Below are 21,561 nucleotides of genomic sequence, written 5' to 3'. Positions count from 1 at the left end.
TGGTCTGCACCTGCCCTATATACTATATTATATTATGTGCAGGTGTGTACAGACAGATATAGTATATATAGAGATAGTATGTGCAATTGACAGACATATATATTGTTTATTTATCGTTTTGAGTAAGGGGCCGGTAAAATAAGATTTTCTTTCCCTGCTCCTTTTCGCTCATGGAATGTGCAAATTGGGAGATGCTTTTAATTCTGAAATGCTGCTGTTGTGTAGAGCTGTGAACGGAACAAACGAAAATGAAATGAAATGTCCAGACGGATCCTACCTGCGTGTAACACCAGCTCTCTGCCACAGGTCCGCTTGCCATCTCCCCCGGCGGAGGGGGGGTGGGAACCCGTGACATCGCCAGCTTGACCCCGCCCCCGGCCGGCAGAACAGCTTGACCCCGCCCCCGGCAGAACCGCTGACGTCCTTAAACACTCGCCACTTCACCCGTCACTCGCCACTTCACCTGTCCGGGGGGAGGAGAGACATTTTTTTATTTGTTTACTTGGACGGGACAATGCAAAATTGCCGGATTTAGCACGAGGCTAATTTCCATCCGTTGTCCCCAAACATAAAAAAAGGACTCAGAAACAGTAAGAAATGTACAAATATATAAAAACAGGACACATAAAAAACAGTAAAAAATTTACAAATACATAACAGCAATACACAGAAATACTAGTGGCTAGAGATATGTCACATGTGTTCACATGACTGGTTGGTCTTCAGCCATTTTTTTAGTTGCCCTCTAAAAGAAGCAAGGGTGGGGCTTTCCCTTATGGAATGGGGAGACTGTTCCATGTTTGACTGCCTTTTATGGACAGGACGTTTTGGCCAAACATGGTCAGTCTACGTTGGACCATGCAGTCACCTCTGGTGTCTGACCTGGTGCAGAGTCCAGTGTTTCTTTTTTTGTAGATGAATTCCTGTATAGGAGGGGGAGCTAGTTGAGGAGGGGACACATCACAACCAACCCCCACCACAACGCTGCTGACCGGTGCCATTGGTTATTAGGCTTAGGGCTGCACGATTCTTGCTAAAATGTGAATCACGATATTTCTCTAAGAATTGAGATCACGATTCTCACACGATTGTTATTTGTCGTCATCATTTTAAAAAAGTTAAGTAAAAAAAGATTTAGTAAAATAAAATAAAAAATATGTCATAATTTATAAATGAGATCGCATAAGTCTATGAATCTTTTCCAATTAATCGTGCAGCCCTACTAAGGCTACACCGATATATTGGAGGAAAATGTAATGGTATATTTGGGGTTTAAAAATAAATAAATAATGAAATAAATTTTTTTTTAAAGAAGGAGGATTGGAATAGATCATAGTGTTTTTAAGGCCGATTGTAAAATTTACTTTTCCTTCACCTTTTTACTGGCAAAGGAGAGGATGACAAGGTAGAGATGTCCCCCATACTAATGTTTTTCAGACCAAATGTTTATATTTGACGGTCAGTGATCAGATGTTCCTCACTTTCTGACTAACACACAACATGTTACAAACAATACACAACATGACGCCGTTGCTGACATTTTTAACATTCAGTTTTGTGTTTTCCTGAACAAACATGGCAATGAGTAGTAGTAATTTTACGAGTACATAGCGCAGTATCGGACACAATGGTTTATGTATGTGTTGAGAAATGGAGGCCAGTTAATTTGTGAGTAGAGCTGTGAATCTTCACTGGCCTCACAATTCGATTACGATTCAGCTGTCCACGATTCGATTCTATGATGCAGCTCAATAATATATTACATCCTCAATTTTATAATCTATATTACTGCACATGGCTACTTTTTCACCAATTAATACAAGCAGTCAGATAAATGTACTTTTATTTAGAAAGTTCTTAAATCAGAATGTCAAAATAAATGTCTTTACTAGTGTTGCACTGTTATCTATCGCGATACTAGGGCTGTCTTAAATACTTCGAAGCTTCGTTCGATGGGCATGGGATTCGAATATGAAAATAGAATTTGATTATTAAAAAAGTATATATATAATTTTTTTTTGGTGCAAAATCAACTCTGCATCTCTTTGTTAACTACAACAACAAGCAATGCTGTTTGTTATTTAAGATGAGATCGGCCTCGGCACTGACAGATTTGTGTTCATTGTGCTGCTTTTATAAAGCCTCAAATGACGGCTTACAATATTTCATGAAAGCAAAGTGTTTTGTTTGTCTAAGATTTAAACTTTACAGCACTGACAAAGTTGGACAAAGTGCTGTACAAGTCCCACAATATAATTATTATATTTATTTTTATAAAAGATTTAAAAAAATATATATAAACAATAAAAAAAAAAAAAAAATCGAAGGTCAGCCCTACTCGATACCCCGCTGTTAAAAACGGTCCAATACTCAATACATTTTATTAGTATCGATACTTTCAGAATAATAGCCTGATGCTGTATTTTCTGTGGGTTGAGTGGATGCGTGAACGGAGGACTAGCTTTGCGTAGTGGGCATGTCAACATAGAGCTGGACGGTACGGTCTAAAATGTATATCACGGTATAATTTGAAGCATAGACGGTAACAGTATAATCACGGTATATTAACTTATCTTAATTAAAATGTCTATATAAATGCTTCTGAAGGGGTAAAACACTGGTATGGCAGCTATTACTGTACTCTTGTATTACTAGGACATATTTCACATAGTACAGAGGTATTTTAAGAACATTTATTGTGCAAAACTGCAATAGAAATACAAAACCTTTTCTCAAGTGTCTGCGGGCAGGTAACGTAACGCGTATCTTGGATCCAGTGCTTTGACCATGTCTTTAAAGCCCTTTCGATCGACAGTTTGAAAAGGAACCATGTCCTTACACAAGTAAACAGTGTTTACTAGGCTTGGGCGGTATGACGGTATTACGGTATACCAGGGTATTTAGAAATACAGACGGTATTGAAAATCAATACCGTCAAAATCACAGATGCGTTTCAGTTTCCATTACACTGAAAGAGTTTTGACAGTGGTTGGTTGTAGTGCACACACAGCAGGCGCCAGCAGAGGGTGAGACCAGTCCTCACTAGTGGAGCGAGCACACGCAGAGTTAGTGGTCTTCTACACACAGGAGGACGCAAACGATAGGGGGAAAACCCGCTTCAGTGGTGGAAATTAAATGAGACACGCTTACCGTTGCTGGTGCTGCGGGCTAACTGGCTATTCTGAGAGCTAACTGTTGTGTATGTGGATCACAACGGTGTTCACGCTTTACGGTAATGTTGCGACAGTGCTGTGAAAATACCGTAAAGCGTTAGCTCTCAGAATGGTAGCCAGAAGCCTGCAGCTCCTAGTACTACTATCGTTAGCTCTCAGAATGGTAGCCAGAAGCCTGCAGCTCCTAGTACTACTATCGTTAGCTCTCAGAATGGTAGCCAGAAGCCTGCAGCTCCTAGTACTACTATCGTTAGATCTCAGAGTGGTAGCCAGAAGCCTGCAGCTCCTAGTACTACTATCGTTAGCTCTCAGAATGGTAGCCAGAAGCCTGCAGCTCCTAGTACTACTATCGTTAGCTCTCAGAATGGTAGCCAGAAGCCCGCAGCTCCTAGTACTACTATCGTTAGGTCCCAGAATGGTAGCCAGAAGCCTGCAGCTCCTAGTACTACTATCGTTAGCTCTCAGAATGGTAGCCAGAAGCCTGCAGCTCCTAGTAGTACTATCATTAGCTCTCAGAATGGTAGCCAGAAGCCCGCAGCTCCTAGTACTACTATCGTTAGCTCTCAGAATGGTAGCCAGAAGCCTGCAGCTCCTAGTACTACTATTGTTAGCTCTCAGAATGGTAGCCAGAAGCCCGCAGCTCCTAGTAGTACAAAATTATACCGCCCAAGCCTAGTGTTTACAGTGTTACTGTAATGCTTTCATGCTTGCTTGAATTTTGGGCAGATAAAAACATACAGCAAGAACTGGACAATACCCACAAAAATGTATGGGCAATTTGGAGAGTTCAGACCTCAACCAAACAAGCATGTTGAGCCTCACGGCTCAGTGAATGATGAAAACTTCGAGATGAAGCCTTGTTACAAGCCCCTGGCTCGCATTAGGCCTGGCAATGTTTTTGCCATTGCTATATACATTGGTTTCTTGTTCGAATGCATTTATATCTATAGACTGATGTATTTTTCTGCCACGAAAAATGGAGCCTCTAATAATTGCCCAAAACGTAAGCTGTAAAAGATAAGCTAAAACGCTACAAAGCCACTTATTTTGAGATGATAATTTATGTATCTGGATACATAGGCTGTAATAATAATTATTGCTCGAGAGTCTCTATGAATAATAATAATTAGAGCCTTAATTTTTCGTGGATGAAAACTACACCAGACTATAGATACCAATTTCCCCGAAATAACGCTACCGGCCTCGACAAAATCCGTTCATTGTTTATCCAGATACAGATGAATTAGCATATTAGAATAACAAATAGAGTAAAAGACACACGCAACATCCAATTTGTTTTTTCTCCAGCGCGACCAGCACGTCTTTCGTTATTGGCATGTCTAATAATGCTGTTATTAGAAAATGTGCATGCACAGGTACAACAGATCAGTCAACAATGTCGAGCAAAAAAGTGAGGAAGATGAGGCTTCAATATCTGTTCCGTGGTTTGATGCAGTGGACGGCATAATCCAAAACCAACCAGTGATCCCTCCGTTGTCCACAGTAATGTGGCCGGTTAGCCCATCCAAAGCGCCCGACGTTGTGACTAGTTGTGTTCAGCGGGACTATAGCGATCAAGTATATATGCATATTATCTTTTACGTTGTTCGTTATATATCATATGTTTTGTCTAGAGAGAGAGGGAGGGAGGGGGCTGCTAGAGTGGAGCTAACGTTAACTTGCTGAGGCTACATCAACATTTAACATTACATAAGGTTTTAGCGCGACGTGGGCATTCCGATTGGATCTGTCGCAGAGTTTACATTACACATAGAAACTGCGTGACTCGCGAGAGAAGTTGTCACACAGCCTTCAAACGCAGGGCGGAAGAGCTAGTTTGCTTCTAGAATTGAAGGTCCGCTCTGTTCCGTGTCTATTATGAAATAACAATTGCGCGTTGACCCGCCCACTGCGCGAAGCCTCTGTGCTCCTAAATAACCTTTTCCAGTTTGCACATATCTATATCTAATTCTATCTATTTTTAGGGGCAAATGCGAGTGAAATAGTTGCACTGGCTGTAGTTACGTGACGTCATTGCTATTTTAGAGCTGCTCTACCGGTTACAAGGTATAGTAAAAATTCATACCGTTTATACCGTATACCGTTTATACCGTCCACCCCTATGTCAACAGTGTTGGCTGAACACACACCAAGAAGGGAAACTAGTCACAGATATCGCCGAATGTCATACGTTTCTGAATGGACGTTTGGAAGTTGTATGCAGTGATGAACGGTATTTCCCAGCGGAACACAAGTTACTTAATGTTAAACAGGTCGCGCTATGCATGTTTAGCTTGCTAACGTTAACACTTTCCGTGCCATGGGTCCGGTGCCCCGGAACCCTGTTGCGTGCCAACGCCCACTTCAATGATAGAGCTCTAATATTTGCAAACGCATAAACTATATCTTCAATTATGGCTATGTGTATAATATGGCCGTCGCTTATCAATGACTTGTTTGCAGTCAACATTGTTGAAACGGATCTCATTTTTTTATCTGTTCATTTCCGTTTTATACCATTTTGAAAAACTCTTTTTTGAAAGTTTCAGGAAAATATAAAGATTCTGTGATAATCACCCTTTACTGGAATACACAAAAAACGTTGTAATTTTTCGGCCTACTTATGAATCGTTTTCAAATAAACGCTAGATTATTGATAGTATGTGTACTTATGCACGCTATAGAAGCGGGCTGAAAAATCGATTATCCATTTCCTGATCAGCACACACACACATACATACACACACAGGGCACACGTTGATATCTCTGTGAAAAAAGCTCGGATTATCCCAAGACTGGTCAAATAGATTCCTTACCTCAGATGTTCTCCAAAAAGATTATTCCAATTCCTGATCGCCATTCCAAATATCGATCATGTGTATTGATCCAACGCTGTGTGGTCGAAACACAGATTCTACGCTGTTCTGATGGTCCACAATGAATCCAATCGGCTCGAGTTACATGCCTGAGAAGTAAAATGTGGAAGCAGGATTTTTTTTTTAGTTTCATTCAGTCCAATGGGGTGCAGTACCACACGGAGAGACAATAGGGGGCAGTATTTTCCCAATGGAGCTCAGAGAGAGTTCCAGTGGTAACGGAAGGCTAGATTTATGAAATATGAATGGAAATCGCTAATAAATTAAAAAAAAACTAGCACTGAACGGTTGGCATGAACTAACGAGATATCTCATCGTTGGCACTCAAAGTGTTAAGATAGCCGCTATTAGCCGGAGCCATCTGCCAAAGATGTTGTTTCAACAAATGGATTCACAAAATGGATTAGCATTCAAACGTTATTGAAGACTCCTGTGACCAGGGCCGGATTAACGACCGGGCCGCGGCCCGTGGGCCTCTAGTGATGAGGGCCCCCCAAAAAAAATTGCTTTTTTTTTTAACTTTTATTTTGAATTTCTTTGGAGGCCCCTCGTCACTAGAGGCCTTTTGGAGGCCCCTGGTCACTAGAGGCCCCAAATTATAATTATTATTTTTTTTACCTTTATTTTATTTTTTTTGAGGCCCCTCGTCACTAGAGGCCCCAAATATGTTTATTTTTTTTTAACTTTTATTTTAAAAAAAATTTGAGGCCCCTCGTCACTAGAGGCCCCACATTTTATTTAATTTTTTTCTTATTTTGGAGATCGATGTCATACTGTGACACTGAAATGAAAACATATTTCATCAACAAAAATATTTAGTCAACAAAAATATTTCATCAACTAAAATATACAGTACGTCACACCCTGCCGTCTGCAAGTGGCTAATCTTGAGTATTTTTTTCTCCTCTTCATAAGAGTTTGAGGTTTTCCGTTTGAGGTAAAAACAGCAATAAAAAAAAAATCTCCACATCCCAGCCCCGACGCCTGAATACTTTTACCAACGGATTTCCAGTTCCGTGTTCGCGCTCTGCGCTCTGATTGACCACTGACGTTTCTGGTAGCGCCAATCGTGTGACGCCTCTTTCTTTCACCGGTTAAGCTTAGGCACTCTTTCGAAGTTGGTTAAGGTTAGAGTTTGTCTTAGACCAGGGCGATAGAACACCAGCCCTGATTCCATACTCTAACCTTAACCAACTTCGAAAGAGTTGCCTAAGAAACGTCAGTGGCCAATCAGATCGCACCAGAAACGTCAGTGGCCAATCAGATCGCAGAACGCGAAACTGGAAATCCGTTGGTAAAAGAATAGACGCAGCCCCGACACAAATGAGGCAGATTGGGATCATTATTCATGACAGACAGCAGAGACACGCCGGTGCTGATAGCGGATATCATCGAGCTCCGCCTAGTGACTAGGGGCCTCCACTACACACTAGTAAAAGAAATAAAAGAAATACGAAAAAAATATATATATCATCAGATCCTCATCCAGCGTTTACTTTCACAGGATCTATAGTGACTACTAGTATCATCTCATCTCTTCTCCATCTATTTTTATTACATTTTTTGTATTGCAAATAAAAATATGATTGATTGTTTGATAATGAGGGGTGAGAGACGTTGAGTCTACGTGACACTGACGTCCAGGTCCAGGGGTCACTGTCAGGTCAGGTGACCACTGACCGCGAGAATTGCACTTGCAAGTTGATCAAGTAGGCTAAGACTCGAGTAGTACTGTAGATCATATGAGACTCAAAAAACATGGATAAAAAAGTTAAACGGTGGGAAAGCGGAGTTGCTAAGTTAAAATCTAAACAGGAAAGGGACAGAAAGAGTTACTTCGGCAAAGCATACAGACTACCTCTACTTTTTTCACCCCATCAGGTAAGGAGGAGGATAGCCCCCTGGCTAGCACTAGTAGTAGCAGCAACGTTAAAGAGGCTGAGCCAGGCGCCGCGGGCAGAGAGGACGAGAATGCTAACGTTATTATTGATGCTAGCGACAGAAGAGGCAGCGGCAGCCTCTAGTTCAGCCGGCCCACCACCACCAGTGGCTGCCACCTGTTCGTATACGCCCACCGCATCTCCACAGCCCAGCCCCAACGCCAACACGAATGACTCTGACTCTGAGGCAGACCGCGATGATGACAGCCCGACGCCGGCGGTGCTTGAACATGAAAACCAGGAGGATTGGTTGGACAATGTTACGGATCCAGCTTTTTTTTTTTTAGTGACATAAAAACGCCAATGTGTGTGGGTGTGGGGCCTCCACAATAATCTGGCCCGGGGGCCTCTGAATTCTTAATCTGGCCTTGCCTGTGACCAGTAAGTAGGTACTACGTACGTCTAACTTTTCATAACCATTTTTGACCGCAGCAATATGCGCAAATGTTCTACGTTATATACGTAAATGTATATAATCTGTGTGCCTAAAGTGAAGACTCGACAGTGCAAACGTTTCACTCACATTTGCAAACCGGAAATATGTATATATTTGTTTACACATCGTTATTAATAATCGATTATGTTCCATCACTGCATCGATGCAGAATCGTCCACATCTTAGAATCGAGACATTTCCACACCCCTATTCGTGAGCAGATGATAATGGGGGTGAAAGAGTAATTTCTTCTTTCAAACAGTACGTTCTCAAGTTTTGCTTAGTACAGAAGTATCACCCGAAATACTTATAAGGTAAACACCTCACTGGCCCTCCACTGACCACCTCCATCACAGCTGCCCTCCGTGTTTGTGTTCACCTTTCACAGAGTGACTCCCGGCAGCACAGAGTTGCGATGAATGTCAAAAGTGATGAAAAGAAGCTGCATGAATTCTGATAGGACCTTTCAGATTGACTGGAAAGTTTTTGACAAAGTTACAAAGAAATCTGATCTGTATCCGATTTAGGACCACATTATGAATCGAAAAGGTCAGATTCCATGTGATTATGTCATTTACACTGTTGCAATGAAAGAAAATGATCCGAGGCCCATATGACCAAAAAAAACGTGGTTGCTGTACTGTAACTAGGGTATTAATTAACAAAGTAAAAAAAAAATTAAAAAAAAATCTTTTTTTGAATCGAAATGCAAATATGTTACTTCCGGTTCATGAACCGGAAGTTAGGAACCGGTTCCTATTAGAACCGGTTCTCGGTGCCCAACCCTACCCGTCGCAGAGTTTACATTACACATAGAAACTGTGCGACTCGCGAGAGAAGTTGTCACACAGCTGTGTGCAACGCAGGGCTGAAGAGCTCGTTTGCTTCTAGAATTGAAGGTCCGCTCTGTTAGTCTCTATTATGAAATGACAATTGCGCGTTGACACGCCCACTACGCAAAGCCTCTGCTCCTAAATAATTTTTCCAGTTCGCACATATCGATTTTGCGAGTGAAATAAGTCACTGTAGAGCCCTGCCTCAGCAAGCTAACGCTAGCTCCACTTAGCAGCCCCCTCCCTCCACACTGTGGTTACGTCATTGCTACTTTAGAGTTGCTCTACCGGTCACAAGGAAGGTATAGTCAAAATCCATACCGTAGCGCAAATTCATACCGTTTATACCGTCCACCCCTACACCCTAGAAGGGCACTGGGAGAGATGCCTACACCCTACACCCTGCGCACTAGAAGGGCACTGGGAGATATGTCTACACCCTGCACCCTACACCCTGCACCCTGCGCACTAGAAGGGCACTGGTAGGCCTTTCACACCGGCCGGGCTCCGTGCTGGAGCCGGTTCCCGAACGTAATCTCGCACCGACCGGCGCGTTCAGACAGGGATTAATTGGTTCAGAACTAGGGATGCACCGATATGAAAATTTGCCACCGATACCGATTGTTCAACTAACACAAACGGCCGATACCGATATTTGTGGCAAAAAAAAAAATTTTTATCTTTGGAGGACCCTTGTGCAAAAAAGCCGAAAGTCTTTTTCTGGTCTTCATCCTCCAGTCCACTGAGCTGTACTGTATTGTACCCATTCTGCAATCTGTTAATAAAGTTTTCAATCAATCAATCAATTAGACAAATGTATAGAAAAGCTTTTATTATAACCATAACAAAAAATTATATTATTGTTTATGAAAATGTTTTAGCCCTATGCTTGACTATTATTTTAGGCATGGCAACAAATAAAATAATAATAATATGAATAAAATATTAAATAAATAAATAGGCAATGTGTTACAAATTGTGCTCACCGATATGAACTAGGCTTGGGCGGTGTAACTGAGGGGTTACAAAACCCTGACTGTATTAAAGATTGTGATAGATTAAACCACTGCTAGTTATGTACTTAGTATTACTTGCCAGACAGTACAACTAATTATGGCAGACACTCATAATAACACGGCACGGTGACAAAGAAATATCATTGAGGGTATTTATTATTATGCAGCAAATTGTACAGATATGAGAATTAAGGTCGCGCTTGTATGGCGAAGAATATGCATAAGTCAGTCAGTAGCAAAAGTCAGTGGGAATAGAATAAGTCCTACGATGGGGTACTAGGCTAACGCCGCCTGGCGTAGGATGGCAATTATAGGGGGAAACGCTGGTACCGCTGGAGACAAGGGGTTTCCTCCCAGAGATGTAAGCTCTGGAGGGAAGAAGAATGTTCGGATACTCAGTCTGTTCAATTGAAGAAGAAGGGGGTTCACGTACAGAATCCAGTCCTTGTAATCCAAAGCTCAGCCACAAGCAATAACTGTAATCCAATTGCACGATAGCAATGATGATAGCCAGCCAGCCTCGGTCCACGAAGCCAGCCCGAAGTAGATCCTCACGGTGGTTAAATCCAAACGACAGTGGGTATTAACGATGCTCTTCTCCAAGGGTAGTACGTTCCACAATCACTATAATCCAACCAATACTGGTTCTGCAATCGCCGCAGTCGGTTCCGATATGCACATGGCCAGTAGGTTCTCCGACTAGGCCCTCCTCGTGTACTGGCACCAATGTATTTAGTCCACGCACACTGGCTAAGGTTCCACTAGCTAAACGAACGAACTGCTGGGTAATGCTGCACACGAACGAACTGCTGTTGGCACGATACACAATAAATTAACGACTTTTATTATTGCAAAACAGTACTCAACACACAATGCATAATGAAACTAACAGTCAAGGTGGCTAAAATTACATGAAAGTACAGAAACAAGACCAAAAAAAAGTCTATAATAATATTTTGCCGTATACAGTGTATATCCAACAAAATTAACAATTATACAAATGCCTTATACAGGATATACCCCTAATACCTATTTTCTAAAACCCTACACACATATGCTCCAGCTCGAACCCCCCCCTCCCGGACCCCTCCTTGGATAGTACCTCCATTATCCCTCACTCCTAACCAGACACTACCATTATAAGCTAGCTTTTATTCTCTCCACCACTTCTAACCACATTGACATTTTGGATTCGTTGAGACCCAGAATTCTTGCTGTAGATATTTCTTGATAAATCACATCGAGATATGTAAGAGACCAAACTTTCCGGCACATTTTTTCCGGTTGAAACCAGCGTGATGCGATCAGTTTTTTAGCTACTGTGATACCCGATAAAACCAATCTCTTTAGCTGTGGATTTACTGCAAACTCAAAAACATCATTCAAAAGCAATACAGAGGGGTAGGGGTGGACGGTATGGTCTAAAATGTATATCACGGTATAATTTGAAGCATAGACGGTAACGGTATATATCACGGTATCAGTGTTTCTGTTAGAATAATTTTTTTTGCCTGATAGGCAGGCTATATAAAGAATGACATCCTCAAGGCATGTAGATTTATAATATTTTAACTTAAAACTAGGCTACTTTTGCATATAAAGTCATTATATTCCAAATAAAATAAGTCCCGAGTCGAGACTCCTGCTCCCATTGCAAACAGCGGGGCTGGATTTTGCTAGAAGCATATGTAGCTGCAGAGCCGCAGAGCGAATTGAATTGAATAAGAATCGAGACAAAGGTGCCACTCATCCTCAGCTTTAAGAATTGACAATTGTGTCAACAAATTGACACATGTGTCAACAAATTGACACACAAAATGCTTAGACGATGGGGGTCAGAACGGCGCAAGGGTGGGGGGGCGCTGTTTGACGGGCCTGTGACCAGACCTGAAAGAGCCACTGGCTCTGCGGCTCTGCAGCTGCATGCTATTCGCAAATCCACTGCTGCACGCCTTCCTCCCGGCTCCCGCTGCTGCCGTCGTTATCATAACACTACACACATATCGTAATGTTTACAGCAAACTGTAGTTGATCACCAGGTATGTTTTATTAACGTAGAATAATTCATATAAGAAAAATGATAGGGACATCTCTTACCTTTCTCCACTGGTTAAAAATGCCAGGAACTGAAATTGAAACTTGCTGTGCGCCGCGGTGATATGCGTTTATTATGAAATGACAATTGCGTGTTGACACGCCCACTGCGCGAAGCCTCCTAAATAACTTTTTCCAGTTTGCACATATCTATTATCTATGACTAATTCTATCTATTTTAGGGGCAAATGCGATTGAAATAGTCGCGCTGTGGTTACATGACGTCATTGCTATTTTAGAGCTGCTCTACCGGTTAAACGGTATAGTCAAAATCCATACCGTAGAGCAAATTAATACCGTTTATACCGTATACCGTTTATACCGTCCACCCCTACAGAGGGGTGTACTGGTATATTCCAAGATACGAGTTTTGATAATTGATGGGTCACATCTTTCCAGAATGCCTTAACTGGTGGGCAGTCCCAATACATGTGCATAAATGTCCCTTTGTCTCCATTTGTACATTGGGAGCATTTTGAGTCTTGTTTCAGGCCCATTCTGTTCAGTCTTATAGGAGTCAAGTATGTCCTGTGAATATAGTTAAGATTGATTTGTTGATGGTCCGGGTTCCTTGATGTAAGACGGACATTTGCCCATGCTTCTTGCCAATCAAAGTCACTTTCCAGGTCTGGTATATCCCTCCTCCAGACAGTGTCTAGTTGGAGGGTTTCATACGAGGACGTTAGTAATTGATAATAAAAACCTGATACAAAACCTCTCAATGTTTCTCTTTCATAGAAGAATTTGTGGTATCTGTGGTGTTCAACTGGTATGTCTAATGGAACACCGTGAGACCTCAAACATAGGCGTAACTGTATGTAAAAAAGCCATGTGGACTCTGTGAGGTTAAACTTTGTGCATATTTCTCCATAACTACAAAAGCCCTGGTTATAAAAAATATCCCCTAATGAGTGTATGCCTTGCTCTTCCCATATAGGGAATCTTATAGGACGTTTTTCCATTAAGAGTGCATTGTTATTGAATATGGGAGTGTGATTATGCCATTTTTGAGGGTTAGGATATTTTTTGTGTGTTTCCCGCCATGTTCGGATTGCATGGGTAATTATGGGGCCAAATTTCCGCTCACAGTGTTTGATTGGAAGTTTAGTGTGTGCTATGTCCTTCAGTCTCTGTGGGGCTACTACTATTTTCTTCCAATTCTCTCCAGGATACCAAAGCCTGGGGATCAAACCATATTGTCAATGGTCTTAATGTGTAAGCCTTAAAATATTGGAAAAAATCTGGAACTGCCATGCCACCGTCTGCTTTATTTCTCTGTGCGGTGGATCTTTTTATGCAAGGTGGTTTGTTATTCCAAATAAATTTGTATGTGGAGGAGTGTAATCTTTTCCAGTAGCCCTCTGGAGGGGGTAACGGTAGCATTGAGCTGATGAAGTTGATTCTTGGTAGTACATCCATCTTAACTATTGATACCCTTGCCTGTACTGAGTTTTTAAGTTTTGCCCACCTGTCCAGGTCATCTTTGATTTTGTTCTGTATTTTTGTGTAATTGTGCTTTACCGTTTGTCTTATGGTGGGAAATATTTCCACACCCAAGCATCTAAAATGTTTTACCATGGGTATCGCAACTGGGAGGGTTGTGTCTTTTTTTGCATGGGTGTTAAGTGGAAGGAAAGCCGACTTCGGCCAATTTATTTTAAATCCCGATAAATCACCAAAGTTCTCTATCAACTTGAGTAGATGAGGCAATATGGTGTTGGGGCTTTGCATGAACAATATTACGTCGTCCGCATATAAACTAATTTTATGTTGTGTGCCCTTGATTACGATTGGTTCTATGTATTGGGATTGTCTTATATATTGTCCTAAAGGCTCTAATGATAGATCGAATAGTCCGGGACTAAGAGGGCAACCCTGTCTGGCTGAGCGTGATACCGGAAAGATTTTGGAGATGAATGTATCTGTTGTAATCATGGCCGATGGGTCCTTGTATAATACTTTAATCATATCAATGAATCCTTTTCCTAATCCCATCCTTTCTAATACTGCCCATAGAAACGACCATTCCAGCCTGTCAAATGCTTTCATAGCATCCAGGGACAGCATCGCCTTAGGTATGGTGTCCTCTTTGTCTGCATCTAGTACGTGCAGTATTCGTCTTATGTTATCATTGATCAGGCGACCTCTTATGAAGCCAGTTTGGTCCGGATGAACTAAAGACGTCATATGCTTTTGTAATCTGATGGCTAATACCTTAGAGTACAGTTTGACATCGGTTCCGAGGAGGCTTAAAGGTCTGTAACTACCGCACTCTGTGGGGTCTTTGTCTTTTTTGAGAAGGACTGAAATGAGTGCAATATTGTCGTGTTTATGGAAGCTCCCCTCCTTGACTGAGTATAAGATCATATTTAGTATTAAGGGTCCAAATGTGTCCCAACAAGAAAGGTACATTTCTGATGGGATACCGTCTCTTCCAGGAGCCTTACCATTTTTCATTTAGGATATGGCCTTCTTGAGTTCCTCTAATGTGATCGGTGCTTCTAACTGTTTAGCGTCGTCCTCCGAAAGTTTAGGGAGAATAATTTGATTAAGATATGTGTCCAATTTGTTTTGATCAAAGGTCGTTTCTGATTTATATAAGTCGGAGTAGAATTCTTTGAATGTATCGTTTATTATTTTGGGGTCTGTTACAAGTACTTGTTTTCTAATGGCAGTTATATCTGCAAATTTTGCATTAATTCTTAATCGCATGGCTAATAGGTGACTAGGTTTAGAACCTTGGGAGTACTGCTGTTATCTTGTGCTGCGTATTTGCATTTCCGATTTTTGTCTGTATATTGCATTGATCTGTTTTTAGTACGTTAACTTGATTTTCTAGTCTAGTTGAGTTGTTGTATTTTAAAGAATTAAATAACGTTGAGTAAAGCGTTTCCAGTTCAGACAGTTTTGTGCATTGATTCTTGCGCAATATGGAGGAAAATCTATCCGTGAAATCCTTGATCATACCCTTTACCGACATCCATATTATTCTGGGGTCTTGCACCGCGTTTGCATTCTCCCGTAGGAATACTGTGAGAGCTTCTTTGAGTTGTGTAATGAATTCCTTGTTGTTAAGCAGCATCGTATTAAAACGCCATCTTGGGGCCCGGGAAGATAGTATACCAAATGTTGCTTTTAGGAGTAAATAACAGTGATCTGAAAGCGCATTGGGTATCATTTCCACTTCATATTTATCAAATAGTCTCGGGGATGCAAAGACATAATCAATTCTGGATAATGTGTTATGTCTCGCCGATCGACAGGAGTACTTTCGGGTCGTGGGATTAAGTGAACGCCATAAATCATTTACCCCTGTAGTCTTTGACCAATATTTTAATGCTTTAGATGAATTTTTTTGTTCGCTGGAAAAGGCGAGGTAAGATTTGTCCATCCTTGGATTCCAAATGGCATTAAAATCCGCACCTATTATAAATGAGTACTCGGGATGGTTTAACATTTCATCGGTTAGTGAAGTGAAGAAACCCTCTTCGTACAAATTTGGGGCATATACCGCTGCCAACGCTATTTTCCTGTTATTGTGTACAATCCTAGCTATAGTTATACGCCCCTCAGCATCCGACCATACCCCCTTTAATTCGATATTTAATTTACGTCTGACGACTATGGCTACACCTCGAGTTCTCGTACCAAAAGAAGAGTGACTAATATTATGGTATGTGTTATCCGCTAACGTATCTATGTCTTCCTCTAAAATGTGCGTTTCGCTTAGCTTAATTAACGACTCTTTACTTCACATTAAGCTAAGTCGAACTTGACGTTACTGCATTAAATCTGACACTTTCACTATTCACTTCGCACGTGGTTCTCAACGCTCTGTTAGACGAACTGCTTCTCACTACATTAGAATCACACTGAACTTGATGAACAGCTACTGTTCGCGCCACGAGTAGACTACCAGCGCTCCGCAGGAGTACTAAACGAGGCATAATGATTTTACTGCCACGAATGTTATAATAAAAGCTTTTCTATACATTTGTCTGATTGAAAACTTTATTAACAGATTGCAGAATGGGTACAATTCAGTACGGGCTCTCTGAGCAAAGGAAGGAAGTGAGAGATATGAATGAGTAATGCTTGCTATGGTCGGGTAAATACGCTGATGTTATTGAACGTGTAACTAGGCCTGCCACGATAACACATTTTGCTGGGCGATTAATTGCCCCCGAAAATATCGCGATAAGCGATATTATTGCGACCGGTTAGAGAATTTTTTTTTGGAGAAATTTATTTTCCAAAACTTTTATTTTGAAGCCCACCGCTCCGTCTTTTCCGGTGTTTTAGACTTTTATTTTGAAGCCCACCGACCGGACCGGAAGTATTGTTGTAATTATCAGGTACTTTTTTAGTCCCTGCTCTGTCGTGGTTCCAAGCGAGTGAGATGCATGCATCTTATTGGTAGAAGTGGTACCAGAAAAGTCACGTGGAACACTGCAGACCACTGATTGGTCAGAATAGAGTGTCACTCGTTGGATAGTCTGAGGGAGTCTGAACGAAAACAGAACGCCGCTATCTTTAATGTCTCGCATAGGATTTCATAATCATTATGTTTGCAGCAGGCACAAGTGCAATAAACAAAGGATACAGTCACTGTATTCTGCCTCATTTATTGATTAAACAAAACCGACATCAACACAATTTGCCACCGAGCGGAGAGTTTAGTCTCGCAAAAGGATCGCTGACTTGTTAAGGCTTGTTGTTAGGTTAGGTGCTAATGTTGTGCTAGCGTTTTAGCATGGCTATCGTACATAGCGTGATCAATATAACTCGCTATTGATCGTTTGTATGAGTAACGTTAATGCTAGTAGAATAGACACAATGAGGGGTAACGTTAGCCCCACGGAGCTCCTGTGCTGTGCGCTGTAGTAAAGCCAGCGGCCCGCCTCCCAACACGGACAGTGACTGAGAAGGGGCACTGGTTCCGCCTCAAACAAACGCGCAAATACAGTAGCAATTAATCGCGCCCGTCAAAATCATTGCATTCATTTTAATTATCGCGGCAATTAATCGATTTATTGCTTATCGCGGCAGGCCTACGTGTAACTATATAACGTTAATGCCACAAAACGAATGCCTTTGTTAATCATAAGTAGTAACTTTGATGCAGTAGCTTGTGTGGGCAGGTCGCTTGACTGAAACTTTTTTCAAAGTTTGAATGTGTGGACCAGATCGACGAGACACAAATTGACGGATATTTATCGGCTACTGCCATCGGCACATTTGAACTTATCGGCCGATAACGATACCCGACCGATATATCGGTGCACCCCTATTCAGAACGTGACAAATCGGTGCTCAGCTGGCACCGAAAAATAGTTGGTGGGCGTGTCATATTCTAGGTAAACAGGGGAAAGTAGAGTCGGCATTGCACTCAACCGATCCATTCAACAGGAAGCGATTTGCGACTGATCTCAAGACGAGATTAGATTCAAATGTATTATTATGATACAGCACAAGTACAATACACCATTCAACCATAGCTTCAATCGCGGTAGAAATAAATATCAGATCAACGCAAGCTTTCATATTAGTGTCCATACCTGGTCTCTGATGTAATGCAAAAAAAGAAGCCAATTATCTCATCGCCATTCCAGTTATCGACAGCGATCCTGTCTCCGACGTTGTTGGGCATTGCACTTCAGCGGGCGGGGTCAGTAGTCCAAACCATCCCTACAAGCGTGTGTTTTGCCGGAGTGTTTAGGACCCGCCACCACACCGCAGCTCGGTAGAGAAAAGAAACTAACCCGTTTCTAACGGGGTGCAATAATGGCCGAAGGTGTTAGAGGGCGGTATAAGACCATCTGCCAGCTCAGACACTCAGTACAGCATGCACAAGGTGCCCCGCTGAATTATGAATGGCAATAGCGAATAAAAGAAATACTGTGAGAAAAACGTAGATCTACGTTTCCGGCACTCAACGATCAAGCGACAGAAACATAGTTCTACGCTTTCGGCAACCAAATGGTTAAAGTTTGGAATCAAAAAGCCAATTCGGATTTATTTCACACATAATCTCACACACTCTAAACAGTTGTGCACATATTAAATGAGTTCGACAGTTATTGAGAGTAAATTAGTTTGAATATGGCCACTAGGGATGGGTACCGAATTCGGTACTTTTGAGGTACCGAACCGAAACATGTCGGTACTACCGAGTATGGAATCAAGTGAGGAAGAGAAAAAAAAAAAAAAAAAAAAAAATCGACTTTTTCTTTTTTTTCTTTTCTCTTTTCATGTCAACGTTCACACGCACAATATATGCTTACCTAGGATTTGACTAGATTCAACAACAAAGCAGTCGGAGCAATGACAAGCCGAAAACTGTCGAAATTGTAGTTATTTGAAGTTTGGATTTTTTTTTTATACGCCTGAGGTAGGTAAATTTAATTTCTTGAGACTAAAGTACCGAAAAAAGGTACCGTTGGGTACCGGTATCGATTCACAGGTACAGGTACAAATGTGAAAGGTACCCATCCCTAATGGCCAACAGGGATATTGAATCGTTGTGTTATTGACAGCTCAATGAAATGATATAGATCAAGAAATAGCAATACCTTGTCTTATAGGGGGACTGCTACCTCACGGTTTCATTGAGCTGTGATTACACAACACAAGTGTCCCTAATGGTGAACATATTGAAACACATTTACTCTCAATAACTTAAAACTAAATGAATGTGTGTACAACCGTTTTAGAGTTTTTGCTCTAATAATGCAAATATTTAGCAGACTGCCCACCGACACCTCAAGTCGGCAGCAGCACGAAGTCTCGAGGGACTTATTTTATTTGGAATATATTAATGACTGTATATACGCAAAAGTAGCCTAGTTTTAAGTTAAAATATTATAAATGCCTTGATGATGTCATTCTTTATATAGGCCTATCAATTGTTTTTAAGCTCAATAAACTCTGACCGGAAGTTATCCCATTTTGTCCGGTAGATTGAAATCTACCGGACACTCCGAACTACAAAAAAAAATTCTAACGGAAGCCCTGCTCTGTGTGTGTGCGTGCGTTTGGAAAGACGATGAAGTCACTAGTCAGGACTCAGGAGAGGAGTATATTGTAGTAAACTGAGGATTACTGAGGATGCACAGATAATGTTGATATTCAAATATAAAAAGGTTTCGAGAGGAGTGGAAGTTTGAAGACAGACTAGACTACAATATGATGCGGGGGTGGTGAGTTGAAACAGTGTGTGTGTCCCCGACCCCACTTCTATGTTTCAATAAATTATTTGCATTTAAAACTATTAACACCGACTCATTCCTTCAGTACACTAAAAATTATGCTAATATTCCTTATGTTGTTTATGATATTAATTGAAAATAGCATATGAGAGTATTATATAGTAATAATAACACATGGCTAGGCCTGCCACGATAACACATTTTGCTGGGCGATTAATTGCCCCCGAAAATATCGCGATAAGCGATATTATTGCGACCGGTTAGAGAATTTTTTTTGAGAAATTTATTTCCCAAAACTTTTATTTTGAAGCCCACCGCTCCGTCTTTTCCGGTTTTAGACTTTTATTTTGAAGCCCACCGACCGGACCGGAAGTATTGTTGTGATTATCCTAAGCAGAACATATGAGCCGACAACTTGTCTCGTCCGGTTGTTTTTGAGCTAATAACAAATGTTGAGATTGTTGGTGAACAACTAACTTTAGGTTAGTTTTAACGTTAGCTACTAACGTTAGATGCAGCTACTACAGGCAATCAACGATGAGGAGGAAGCGTCAAAGCAGTATATAATAGAATAGCTGTGGTGCGTAAGCACTGCAGCACGACTCGAAACTACCGGAGTGTTATAATAAATTAATTCATGTTTAACTTGTCCCCGTGTCCAGTCCTTTGACTAGCCCCACCCGTTCATTGTAAACAATGATGCATGTAATTGTATTAACGTTATTCTGTGTTGTACTTGTAGCTATGCTATACGTTGTATTTCGTTTGTTAGTTATTTAGCTAATGTTGTTAGCATGGAATGAGAATCAACGCTCTATCTTTCATCTTTATTTAGCAGTCCAGTTTCTCCGGGCAGTAGCGAGTAACTACTTGGGTCTAAAAATAGCTAACGTTACACTACAAATAATGCTACTTGGTTAAAAGGAGCAACACTATTGAGAAATGTAGTTAAGCTGTGGCGTTGCCCCACGGAGCTCCCGTGCTGTACTCTAGTAACGTCAGCGGCCCGCCTCCCAACACGGACAGTGACTGACAAGCGGCACTGGTTCCGCCTCATTAAAACAAACGCGCAAATAGCAATTAATCGCGCCCGTCAAAATCATTGCATTCATTTTAATTATCGCAACAATTAATCGATTTATTGCTTATCGCGGCAGGCCTACACATGGCGATATACTAAAAAGCTATTTTTAATTTTTGGCTGGTAAGAAATCTGCCCGGCTGGTAGTTTTTAAAATCGACCAGCCAAATGGCTGGTAAGTCAAAAAGTTAAGTTTGTTCCCCGTCACCAGCCATTTGGCTGGTAGATTTTTAAAACTACCAGCCAGGCAGATTTTTTACCAGCCAAAAATTATAAATTGCTTTTTAGTATATCGCCATGTGTTATTATTACTATACAATACTCTCATATGCTATTTTCAATTAATATCATAAACAACATAAGGAATATTAGCATAATTTTTAGTGGACTGAAGGAATGAGTCAGCGTTAATAGTTTTAAATGCAAATAATTTATTGAAACATAGAAGTGGGGTCGGGAGGGACACACACTGTTTCAACTCACCACCCCTGCATCATATTGTAGTCTAGTCTGTCTTCAAACTTCCACTCCTCTCGAAACTTTTTTATATTTGAATATCAACATTATCTGTCCATCCTCAGTTTACTATAATATACTCCCGACTAGGGGTGGGACGATACATCGATCCAGATCGATATATCGATCTATTATCAATAATCAAATAGGATCGATGCCACGTAAAAAGATCGATTCATATTGCGATACTCTTATTTTGAAAATCCGGCGACGTCATCGCCCCGCGCCCAGTGTTGTGAAACTCAAACTCCGTTTAACATCAACAGCAGTAGCGTCTAGAGCGTCAATAGAGCAAGACTAGTGTGCCTATTCTGTGACCCAAAACATGTCCCTGCTGTTTTATTCCACAACGGGTCCAATGCATCTAACCTGCTTTGCAATCCTTGTC

At 41.2% G+C, this 21,561-nt stretch overlaps 1 protein-coding gene across 1 annotated transcript in view; it reads right to left on the bottom strand.

Moving 5' to 3' along the window:
• LOC311229291 (speckle-type POZ protein-like A) overlaps positions 1–21,561 on the bottom strand; it is a 90,081-nt gene that overhangs the window by 37,671 nt on the left and 30,849 nt on the right. Inside the window, exon 3 of the mRNA XM_084315364.1 lies at positions 278–463. Within this exon, the coding sequence (XP_084171490.1) occupies positions 278–355 (78 nt within the window). The 5' untranslated portion in view covers positions 356–463. The remainder of the gene's footprint in view (positions 1–277; positions 464–21,561) is intronic.

Source organism: Notolepis coatsorum (assembly GCF_963971535.1).
Source record: "Notolepis coatsorum genome assembly, chromosome: 5".
In the NCBI taxonomy this organism is placed as follows: Eukaryota; Metazoa; Chordata; class Actinopteri; order Aulopiformes; family Paralepididae; genus Notolepis; species Notolepis coatsorum.
This window is presented reverse-complemented; position numbering and strand designations above follow the sequence as displayed.